Source organism: Manis pentadactyla, chromosome 4 (assembly GCF_030020395.1).
Source record: "Manis pentadactyla isolate mManPen7 chromosome 4, mManPen7.hap1, whole genome shotgun sequence".
In the NCBI taxonomy this organism is placed as follows: domain Eukaryota; kingdom Metazoa; phylum Chordata; class Mammalia; order Pholidota; family Manidae; genus Manis; species Manis pentadactyla.
In genome coordinates this window covers 44,312,993-44,324,207 of record NC_080022.1, presented here as the reverse complement: position 1 = coordinate 44,324,207, position 11,215 = coordinate 44,312,993, and the positions used below count along the sequence as shown (strand labels likewise).

The window sequence follows — 11,215 nt, the reverse complement described above, 5'->3', positions numbered from 1 at the left end:
TGGGCGCTTGGCCGGCCAGACTCCACCCCTCCCCTCACAAGCCCCTCCCCTCAGCGGGGCCGCAGCCCCGCCACACCGAATGCTTTTGGGGTAGTGGATTAACCTAGCGCCCCACGATTCCCCACTGTCACTTCATTCACTCATTTGTTCAGCCAGTTAACATGCATTTCCTAAGCTCCTGTGTTTCAGGTCTGTCGTTATCGCTGGTTATGCAGTGGTGAGCAGAGCAGATAAAATCCCTGCACTGTAGGAGTTGATAAGGCAGTGGGGAAAGACAGACAATAAACAAATAAGATGTAAGAATGTCAGGTGGCAGCAAGAGCCATCGGAGAGAAATTTAAACTGGGTAGACAGGCATTCAAGCAGAGGAGGAGGTCTGGGGTGGCCAGGGGCTGTCTGGGGAAGAGCACAGCCCCTGGAGGGAACAGGCAGGGCCCAGCCCCAGTGAGGAAGCTGCGGGGTGGGGGCCGGGTGGGGCAGAATGAGAAAGGGGGTGAATAGGATAGGTGGGAGAGGTAATGGCCAGTAATTCTGAAGACTTCACTTTTCCTCAGAGTGCAATGGGACCTTTTGGAGAGTTTTGAGGAATAGAGTGAGGTGATCAGACTCGTTATTTCTGAGGTTAAGCACCCCCTGTAGAGCTGAGATGGAAACAGGTTTCCAGGCCCAGTGTACCTTTCTGCAGCCACTGGGTTACCCACAAATGGCTCTTGGGGCCCTGCACTGGGTGCCGTAGCATCAGGGAGCCCACAGCCTGATCTAGAAGGAAAGGGCCACAGGCAGCAGACAGTCTAAACTGGGGCTGGTCACATGTCTGCACAATGGAGGCCCAGAGGAGGGGACATCACCTGGAGGATTCCGGGAGGTGATGCAGAGCAGAGATAAGGAAAGAAAGCTGATGGATGGGACTGGAGGGAAGGTGGGTATTTAAGGCCATGGGAGCCCATGGGCAGAGAGATGTGGAGGTGTGCAACAACCCACATGCTGGGTACTGCAAGAGTTTAGAGGGAAGGCCAGCAAGATGGGTGGGAGTCAGGGGCCTGACTGCCCTTTAGCTCTTTATCCTGCAGAGGATAGTGAGCCACTGATAGACCTAAGGGCAATTTGCCTTAGGAAGACCTGGGCTGCTAGGTAAAGGATGGATGGGAGGAGGCTGCTGGTGAGAGGCCAGAGGAGAGAAGAGCTCTGAAGTCCAGCAGTGGTGCAGACAGTCTTGGTCATTACTTGATATGAGGGTGAGAGAGAGAGCAGGGCTAAGGATGACACCAGGAGGGCCGTGAGCATTCCAGGGCCAGGCTGTGTCTTCTCCCACAGCCAGCAGGCACCTGGTCCAACTGCTGCCTTTCCTCCAACTCCAAATCTCCTTTTCCACACTTCCTCCTCCAGCCTGCTCCCTAGTGGTTCCTGTTCTTACTCTCCTCTTCATTATCTTTTCCCTTCTTAGTACAGAGCATTCAGAGCTTCCATTTTTAAAATCTGATTCCTACAAAGCGCTGTGAGGTCAGAACCCATCTGTAGTTCCCATAGGGAAGCCTCAGGGAAGGGAAGTGCCTTGCCCAGCGCTCTTTGGGCATTCCAACGTGAGACTACTTGGGGCCTTGGCCAATAACTGAGCCTATCAGCCTCTGCTGTGCTTTGAGGCCACCCAGACACAGAATATGATAGCTGTCACTTGTCAAGCTCATCCCAGACCTGGGTTCTGGCCAGTGAATACATCAGTGTCTCTGGATGGGAAAGGCCTGAACATGGGAGCTAGGAGAGCTTTGAGACCCATACTTCTACTGAATCCCTTGTGTGACCTTGGTCAATGCCCACCCATCTTTGAGCCTTCTCTTCATCTGTAGAACGTGGCAATGAAGCCAGCCTGTCTTCCCTGTAACTCCATATATATTGTGAGACTCCAAAGAGACAATGCTTATGAACATTCTTGGCAATGGAAAAGGTTATGCAAAAGGACCACCCCCATTTCCTACTCTATTTGAGGCCCAGAATCCTGATGGCCTTGGCCTACCATTTATTGGAGGAGGATTGTCTGGTCAGCTTCATGGGTCCCTCATCTTCAGCAGGAGCTTACATGTAGATATTCCTCAGGCTGGTGTCTCCTCTTCCCACTCTGCACACTTACCCAAGGACTCTCCCCTCACCCCTGTACACAGATGAATCCCAAATCTGTTTCCACCTCAGATCCCTTTGCTGAGCTCCACCCCTGTGCAGCCAGCCACAGGGTGGATATCGCACTAGCAAGGCACAAAGGTGCACAAGCTCCCAAAGCTCACCACATCCAGATTGAAATCATCTCTCCCCCAACCGGCTCCTGGCCCTGAGGGGCCACTCAGTAGGGGCGCACTGTTGACCCAGTCATACACCCAGAAACCCAGGCACCATCCTCAGCACCTCAGTCTCCCTTCCCTTCCTCCATCCTGTCCCACCAGATTCAGAAAATTCTCCTCCTCCATTCTCCCGCAAATCAGCTGCCCTCCCCATTCCACGCTGCCACCCACGCCCATTCCTTACCAAAGCCTCTAGCCAACCCCCCCAACTCCAGCCCTTCTGTTCCATTACAGAGTAAGCTTTTCTTTTACTCCCTTTTACATTTCTTCCCTATTATGTCCCAGTGCATTTTTTCCCTATTATGTCTCCATACCCCTACCCATTACTCTGTGTTTTAATGTATTATCTTCAGTTTGTAAATATTCTTGCAAAATGAGACTACACATGCATGCATTAAAAAATTTTTTTTATTAAGGTATCATTGATATACACTCTTATGAAGGTTTCACAAGAAAAACAATGTGGTTATTACATTCACCCTTATTATTGAGACCCCCCATACCCCATTGCGGTCACTGTCCGTCAGTGTAGTAAGACACATGCATGCATTTTGAATATACTTTTTCCCTCAGCACTAGGTGCTAGGTCCCATCCATGGAGCTACGTATACCCCCACTGCCTCTAAGTGCTGCATGGGACTCCAGGGTGTCCATGCACTCACTGAGGATGGATCCCTAGACACCACAAATGACTGCCATAGACTTCCTCATACACCCTTCTCTATGGATCTGTGGGAAGAATTCCCCAGCTGTGGACCCATCAGTGGGAATGCTGGGTCATGAGTATACATAAACTTCATACAACTGAATAATGACAGATTCCTGTCCAGAATGACTGTACCCATCACCCTCCCACCAACAGTGCTGGGGGGTTGTGCATCTTCAATGAGAAGAAAGACATTTGCTTAAATCTCTCCCCTGCTTAACACTCTACATGCCTTCCCAATGCTCTCTGAAGTCTCCCCTGTCCATATGCCCAAGGCCATAGTGATCTGGCCTTTGCCCTCCTCTCCTCTCCCTCTAGGGTCCATTACACCCATACATCTGTGGTTGGTCCTTGGTCCCATATGCCCTGCTCTCCTCTATACATGTGCACCATGTGGTCATATTTCCAAACTCCTGGAGTGGGGGAATCTCATCTCTGGGAAGCCTTCTCTGAACCCCAACTCCCAGCTGGCCTATGTTCCTCCTCTAGACTTCACAGCCCCCACACTTCTCTTTGTCACAGAATTGACCTGCTGGGCTGCTGTGTCTTTATATGTCTTTGATACTTCCATTAGACTGACATTTCTCAACCTTAGCACTTTTGACAACTTGGGATGGTTAATTCTTCATTGTGGGTGCTGTCCTATGCATTGTAGGATGTTCATCTGACTCTTTGGTCTCTATGTGCTAGATGACAACAGCATTCCCTTCCCCAAGTTGTAACAACCAAAAATGTTTCTAGACATTGGAAAATACTCCCGGGGGCCCAAATTCATCCTTGGTTGAAAACCATTGCATCAGACTATGACTTTCTCATGGCCTGGGGCTGGGTCTTGTTCATGTCTGTATCTCCGACACCCAGGGCAGACCCGGTCCAGGTTGGGTGTTCAGTGTTGCCTGAATGAGTGGTAACCAGTCTCTGCCTTGAGCAAAGACCTGAGGGTGGTGCTCAGAGGTCAGGGTTCTGGGATATGCATGATGTCATGGGGTTGGGGGAGTTTCTTTTCCTCCCTAAAGGCCACCCAAGTTGTCATCTCCTTTTGTTCTTATACCCACCCTGTGGGGAAGGGACATCCAGCAGACTTACTATGTGGCCTTGAGCCTTCACCTCTCTGAGCCTCATCTTCCCCACTTATAAACTGTGGGCAAAACAGCCTGTGCAAATCTATAAATGTTGACTAAGCCAGTGAGGAAAGCGACGCTCTCTTCCTAGATCTGTCACAGGAGCAATGGCTGCTCCAGACAATGGGTCATCTCCCTTGAGGAAACACTCATGAGCAGTGGGAGAGGTAAGCCACATGGCATTTATAGTGAGCATGGCTGAGGCCACAGCCACCCCTGTGGAGAGCTAGGGGGGGTTGGGGACATCACTGCTTCAAGGACATCTTCCAGGAGCCCAGTACTTGCATGATCCAGGAGCATCGATGGTGGGAGGTGGGCATGTTCTCAGAGCTAGGGCTCCAGCGGTGTGTGGTGGCTGGGTCACACACCCATGAGTCCCCATGTGGCAGTGGCCAGGAGTTGCACCAGCAGCTGGCCAGGATGTGATCCTGGGCCTGGGCTGCATAGATGTACACTACTGACTCTGGGTCATGTCTCAAGTTTTCCAGAGCTGTGTCATCGGGAGGGGAGAAGTCACTTGATAAGACCAGGTCCCCACACGGGTCTCACACCTCATCCTTGCTTCTCACTCCATGCTTTGCCTTAGGCACTCTGCTCAGCATCCCCTCATCTCACCTTCCTCTCAACAGCTCAAGTTGTTCACACCTTTCAAAGCCTGAAGCAAAACCTGTCTCCTCCAAGAAGCTGTCTTGGACTATCCCAGCCTCATGCTCCCATCAGCTACAAAATTAATCTGCCACCATTAATAAGAGTCTGAACTACTTGCCCTGCAAGTAGTTTGGCCAAAACTTCTAGCCAAAAACCCCAAAAATTGTTTTTGGACTTCTTTTCTAAGCCTGGTTTCCTAGATTGTAAACTCTGCTGGGGTGTGGTTGTGTGTCCTGTGTCTTGGTGACCCCATGGTACCTAACACTGTACACATCCTCAATAAGAACAACTGGGCTAAGCTGAAGTCCATTGCTTTGGGACATACCCCTTCCCTTTCCTATTACCCGCTGTGAGCCCACTCGTTCTCTCACTGGCCAACCTCACCAACACAGAGCATGACTTATCTGCTTTAACTTCATTCAGGTGATCTTCTGTCATTATGTTCTCCATGCAGGGGGCCAGGGACCCTTGAGCATAATCCAAGAGGTGAGTACCTCCAGCTCCTGGCTCTGAGCCCCATCTTCAAGCCAGATCTCCTCAGGGATGCTCTCTCCACCCTCTTTCAGCCCCGTGAATGAGGATATCAAAGGATTCCTTTGACCTTGGAACAGGAGGAGTCCTCGTAGAGGTGGCAAATCCAACAGGCAGGGCTGGCACCAGGACAAGGACAGCATCTGGGCTGCAAACCACTCTGAATGTAGCCCTGAGTGATCCCTTATGCAGGCTGGCCCTTAGTGTCCTCCTCTGAGACTAGGGGAGATGCTGCTTGGCTGCCCTCTTCTCCATGGAGTTTTGAATGGCAATAATGTGAAGAACAATGAGTGCCTTGTATATCTTTCAGGCAGGTAGTTGGTGGGGCCCTGGAGGGGCTGAGACCCTGCTTCCTAGCCACATTGCTCAGCCCTCCCCTGCTCCCAGCCTGCATGTCTGGCTCCCAAAGTACCTACAGGCACTTGAATAGGCCTTACCTCTCTGGAGGCTACCAGCACTTCTTTGCCTGGCTCATTTCTATTTATCCTTGATTAATCAGCTTACAGTAGTCATACCTCCGGGAAATTCTTCCTGACCTACCCCCAAGCTAGGCTAGGTACCTCTCTGGGCTCCCAGAGTACCTGTCAGTTTATCTCATCTGTATATGCTGTGTCATACTTGTAATGAGCATCTCCCACCAGACCAGGAGTCTCTTAAGCTTAGATCCACTGGGGAGAGGGATGGGAGTGGCAGTCTCTGAGGATCTTTAAGTCACATGTACAAATTGTATGCATAGATGCATTTTTCTAGGGAAAGTGTTCATAACTGTCTTCAGAGACTCACAAAAGGTCTGTAACCACCAAGAGGTTAGGAATCACTGCACTATGTTAGGGGACATCTGCGGGCAGATGCAGCCTCTACTCAGCTTTGTTCCCCAGCACAGGCGCTGGTGCAGAGAAGCCCCCCAGGATGTTAAACACCAGTATTATTAGAAGTGATTAATTTGGAGCAATATTTAGAGAAACAAGTATCTAGGAAATAATGTCACTGTGTGTGAGAAGGTGACTCTGAGCAGGCATTCCACATTCTGAGCGGTGCCCTGAACCCTAGGCATTGCTTCTCTGTCCCGGCACTGATCATGTTAACAGCATCCCCCAGCCCATACCATCAGCATCACCTCCTGAAGGGTTCTGTATTTCTCTAGACTAAGCATAGTGCTTGATACAGAATGGAAGATCAACCAACGTTTGCTTTAAAGCAATGACTAGATGGATGAAAAATTACAGTTGAATTGATGAAAGATTCTAAAAGAAACATTGCTTTACGCACTCAAGCCTCTTTGAAGCAGGGTCTCCTGGACCTTGGTGAAGAGGGTGTGGTTATTTGTAGGAGGGGAGGTGACTGGCCCTGAGGAGATATACCCAGGCAGAGGGGTGGGGTGTTCTGAGTAAGGGGAATCTATTTGTTTTTCTCCCCGGAAAGGCAGAGGTTGGATTGTGGGAAATAGAAGAATGAAGGTGACTAACATTAGTGAGCACACTGATGTGCCAGGCTTCATATTTTTTAAAAACATTTTTATCCAGTCTGTGAAGCAGGAGTTGATCCCCATCCTACAGATGAGGAAACTGAGGCTCAGTGGGAGTAAATGACTCAGTTGGGGTCACATAGGAAGGGGACCATGGAGTTGAGGTTTTGCTTCATTCCCTCACTGTGCAGCTTGGCCCCTCCTGCCAAGGTCAATGGCAGGCACCTGCTGGACCTGGTCCTAAGCTGTACTCCATGGGGGAAGCAGCAGTTCTGCAACGTACAGTTGCCAAGGTTGTGACCTGCACAAGGACTCCAGGATGAACCTCCCAGTGGTCTACTTCTCTAGCAGTGATTTTAGAGGAGGGAAGACCTTTCTAATGTGCACCATGGTTGTCCTCTGGCCAAAACTTGCACCCAAGGAGAAGCATTCACCCAGGTTCTGGAAGGGCTGGCAGCAAATTAGAGGGTGGGCAGAGCCCCAGGAGCAGATTAGTTTTGCCCTGTTACCTATGAACATGACTGAGGACTTCCGAAGGGAGGCCCGGGTGTTCTTGGCATACTCCAGACTCTGGCTGAGTAATGTGAAGGCACTGTCTTGGTAAGTGTTCACCTGGGACAAAGAGAAACCGCAAAAGTGCTGAGTTAGGGGGACTAATTACCCACCCACCCCTCCCAGACCCTATCAGGCAGCCAAGCCCTGGCCCCTTGCCTCCTAAACATCCCTGCTGCCCATCCTGGCCTCTGCCTGATACCCACAGAGGCCGGGGCTCATCTTCTCTTAGCTGATTACAGTAAGCATGTCAATGGTCATCCTGCCCGGTGTCTCCAACCCACCGTCTTGCTACAACTGGAAGGACAGTTCTAAAATGCAAGTTCAACCAGAGGTGAGTATGGACATGGCATGCAAGGGTCATAGTAAATAAGGGGACAGATCTTACCAGGGTGAAGTATTCAGGTAACAGATTCATGGAAATAAATTGAAGAATTAGGACTTCTTAAAAGCCAGACAGGAATAGGGCTTACTTAAGCATCAGAAAATAGGAAGCCAGCATTCTTTCTTGGTGGGGCAAAGACAAGCAACATATTGGGCAAAAGAGTCTGACAATGGTGTTCAGGATGGTTTTGATCAAGTTAAAACTAGGGGGTGGTTTCTGTTTGAAGCTGTTGAGGGAGATGAAATCTGATCACTCTTCTGTTGGCAATTGGGATGTCAGGGAGTAAACTCCTGGGCCTGGCATGCAAAGCTTCTGTGATTGTGTGTGGCAAACCATGAATTAAACAGCCATGAAACATTTCCTCAGCACAGAGCATCTCAGAGCTTTAATGCGCCATGTCACTGCAGATCTCCAAGAGGAAGAAGACAATGCGCATGTCCCAAACTCATGTGTCTTAGAACATCTTTTATCCCTATGGGTCATGTGGGACCAGCATCACAGAGAAACAGCCTAAGAATTACTGTTGTAGAAAAGGGAGCCAGTGAAACCTTTCCGGCAGGGATATACCATAGACAGACTTGTGTTTTAACCAGATTGTTGTAGTTGGCTTGGTTGGGGATAGTAGACGAAATTAAAGGCTGGGAGACCCAGTGGATGGCTGGGTCCATAGCCCAGCTGAGAGACATCCATGACCTGAATCTAGGGCACAGTGGGGATGAGGAAGGAAAAACAGATTCAGAGATATTTAGGATATTTAAGATCAACTGTAGAAGATGAGGGAGATGCGGGAGTCTAGAATGATTCTAGATGTCAGCTTTGGGAATCTAGAGAGGCAGAGCAGAACTGGCATGGGAAGGCCACAAGTTCAGAAGAGACAGGCTCGACATGCGTGTGGTTTAGCTGGGGGAGGTGTCCCTTAAGCCACAGTACAGGAGCACTGGAAATGAAGAGAGAAGTCAGAAATGTAGATGAGCATTCAGGAGTCAACAGCCTCTAGGTGGCAGTGGAATTGCCACTCAGAATTCTTGTGTAAAAAGAAGGGGGAGAGAAGGAAAGAATTGCCCGCCTCCAACAGTCTCATAGGGAACCACTGTAGTCTCAGAAGCACTCACAAGGTACTTGCAAATTTTGACCACTGCCTGCTTCTGGTTGTCCCAGGGCTTCTGGCTATAAGCTGTTTTGGGCAATTTCCAAACCATGAAGCAAGAACAGTGGAACAGGGTCTTCAACCATTTCTGGGGACCGACAGGAAGAGAATACCGGAGCTGTGAAATTTCAGGACAGCCATCACATGTTCTAGGAAAAAAAGTTGTGTGAAACTGAATTTTGAAAAATCGGTTCCTATTTGAAATGTGCACGTGAAATTGGTTCTTTTGAGGAAGAATCCTGGGTGCCTTTGGAGAACAGAATTGCTCACAATAGATTGTTAGTGATTCTGGCTTGGTTTTCATGAAGGGTGGCACCCCCACAGGGCCTGGCGCCTGTGCACACTGACCTAGCCCACGTTGGCATTGCCCTCTTGCACGATCAGCAGCAGGGGCAGCAAGGTTCTGATCAGCTGCTCCTCCATGGCTGGGGTGCAGGCCGACCGCAGCTTCTGGAACACCTTGCCATATAGGTCGATGCAGGAGGAGCACACATCCTCTCGTGACTAGGGCAGACCTGGAGGTTCAGGTGTGCTCCCTCCACCAGGAGGCTGCCTGGGCCCTTACACCCCATGCGGAGGCACTGAGGCCTCACTCCCATTCACTCTGAGGGGCCCTCTAGGCACAGAGATGGAGAACAGCAGAGGCCAGTGTCCCCCTCACTGGAGCCTAGTTCTGGATCTCTGCCCATTTGTCCCAGCCAGGAATCCCACTAACTTTAAAGATGCCTTGTTGCCAAGTGGGAAAATGCCCCCTTCTTCCAGGACCAATCAAAATATGTGCCCTCTCTAGGTGGACCAATTGCAATGAAGCAAGTCTCTAGGAAGACTTGATTACAAAAGAGCTCCTACTGTGAGAACCAATTAGAAAAGGAACTTTCTCTGTGCACCCACCCCAACCCTCCACCCATCCATACAACCCATACTCAGGCCTACTCTGCATCCAGTCTGGGCTTGCACCAGAGACGCAGAAAAAAGTAATGATAATAATAATAATAATAGCAGTGGAGCTGCCTCAGAGAGCATGTCCTATGTGCCAGCACTGTTCTGAGTGTCTTACATGAACTCATTTAGTTCTCATCAAAACCTATGAGATGGGCAGTTCATTATCCCCACATTACAGGTGAGGAAACTGAGGCACAGGCAGGCTCAGGGGCTTGCCCAAGGTCACACAGCTCCCTTGAGTTCACCTGCCATTGAGAGAAGCCAGCACATGGGCAATCACAGCATGGTGGGCTGGGGGAGCTGGCGAGGGACATCTGAGCTATGTCAAAGCACCACAGTGAGCGTGGTGCACCTTCCTCTGGCCAGGAACAGGCCACCTCTTCAGGAATGGGAGGAATGAATCTGGGTGAGGACCCTGCCCTCAGAGGAGGGCCACTTCTCAGGGTTCCAGGGCTCCATCAGGGAAAGGGCTGAGCCTAGAGTCCCTGACCTTGTGGTGGACATGGGAGCCTCCACTGAGGTCTGGCAAGGTCCTCCCCCAAGAACCCACGTGGCAGCTACTAATAGACTTGGAGAGAAGGGCCTCTGCCATGGGGCTGACTGGGAAAGAAGGACCAGTCGGGCAGACCTGGTGTGAATTTCTCTGGACTCTGTCAGCTGTTTGACCTTGCAAACAGTCCCTTACCTCACCTAAACATAAGCATCACAAGCCCTTTGCAGTCCTGCTGCACAGAGTAGTGGGGTGACGTACAAAAGAGGTCAGCCCTGTTTGGAACATCTCAGGCCTCAAGAAATGGAACTTTCCCTTTCCCTCACCAGGTCATGGGGGAAATGGAAGTAGAACCTGGCAGAGCTCGGGCTGGAACCCAGGAGTCCTGACCCTACCACCCAGGCTTGTCCTTCTAGAGGTGACAGTCTGCTGGTGCCCTCAGAGCCAGGCAGCATTTGGCTGGACACTCATCCATCTGATCCCTACTTCTTGGGGAGCTTTCAGGGCTGGGGCTGCAGCCCAGACACAACATGGTGCCTCCTCCCTAGACTCACAGTCCAGTAGAGAGGCAGAAAAGATGCAAAAGTGCCTGGAATCCATGCTGCCTCGTGTCCACCTGACAAATAAATCACCTGTCAGGAAAGACCGTGTCCATGGGGAACACAGTGTAGCACAGAGAAGGCAAATAGTGACTCTGTGGCATCTTACTACACTGATGGACAGTGACTGCATTGGGGTATGGGTGGGGGCTTGATAATATGGGTAAATGTAGTAACCACATTGTTTTTTCATGTGAAACCTTCATAAGAGTGTATATCAATAATACCTTAATAAAAAAATTTTTTAAAAGACCGTGTCCAAGCAGAGAGTGAGCCTCCCTCATCTGAGCCCCTGCACA

General features: G+C 50.3%; 1 protein-coding gene across 1 annotated transcript in view; it reads right to left on the bottom strand.

The window, feature by feature from the left end:
• Positions 1 to 4,402: 4,402 nt before the first annotated feature.
• MROH7 (maestro heat like repeat family member 7) overlaps positions 4,403 to 11,215 on the bottom strand; it is a 46,461-nt gene continuing 39,648 nt past the window's right edge. The window contains 5 exon segments of the mRNA XM_057499457.1: positions 4,403 to 4,650; positions 5,213 to 5,272; positions 7,311 to 7,413; positions 8,851 to 8,973; positions 9,234 to 9,389. Coding sequence (XP_057355440.1) covers positions 4,403 to 4,650; positions 5,213 to 5,272; positions 7,311 to 7,413; positions 8,851 to 8,973; positions 9,234 to 9,389 — 690 coding nt within the window.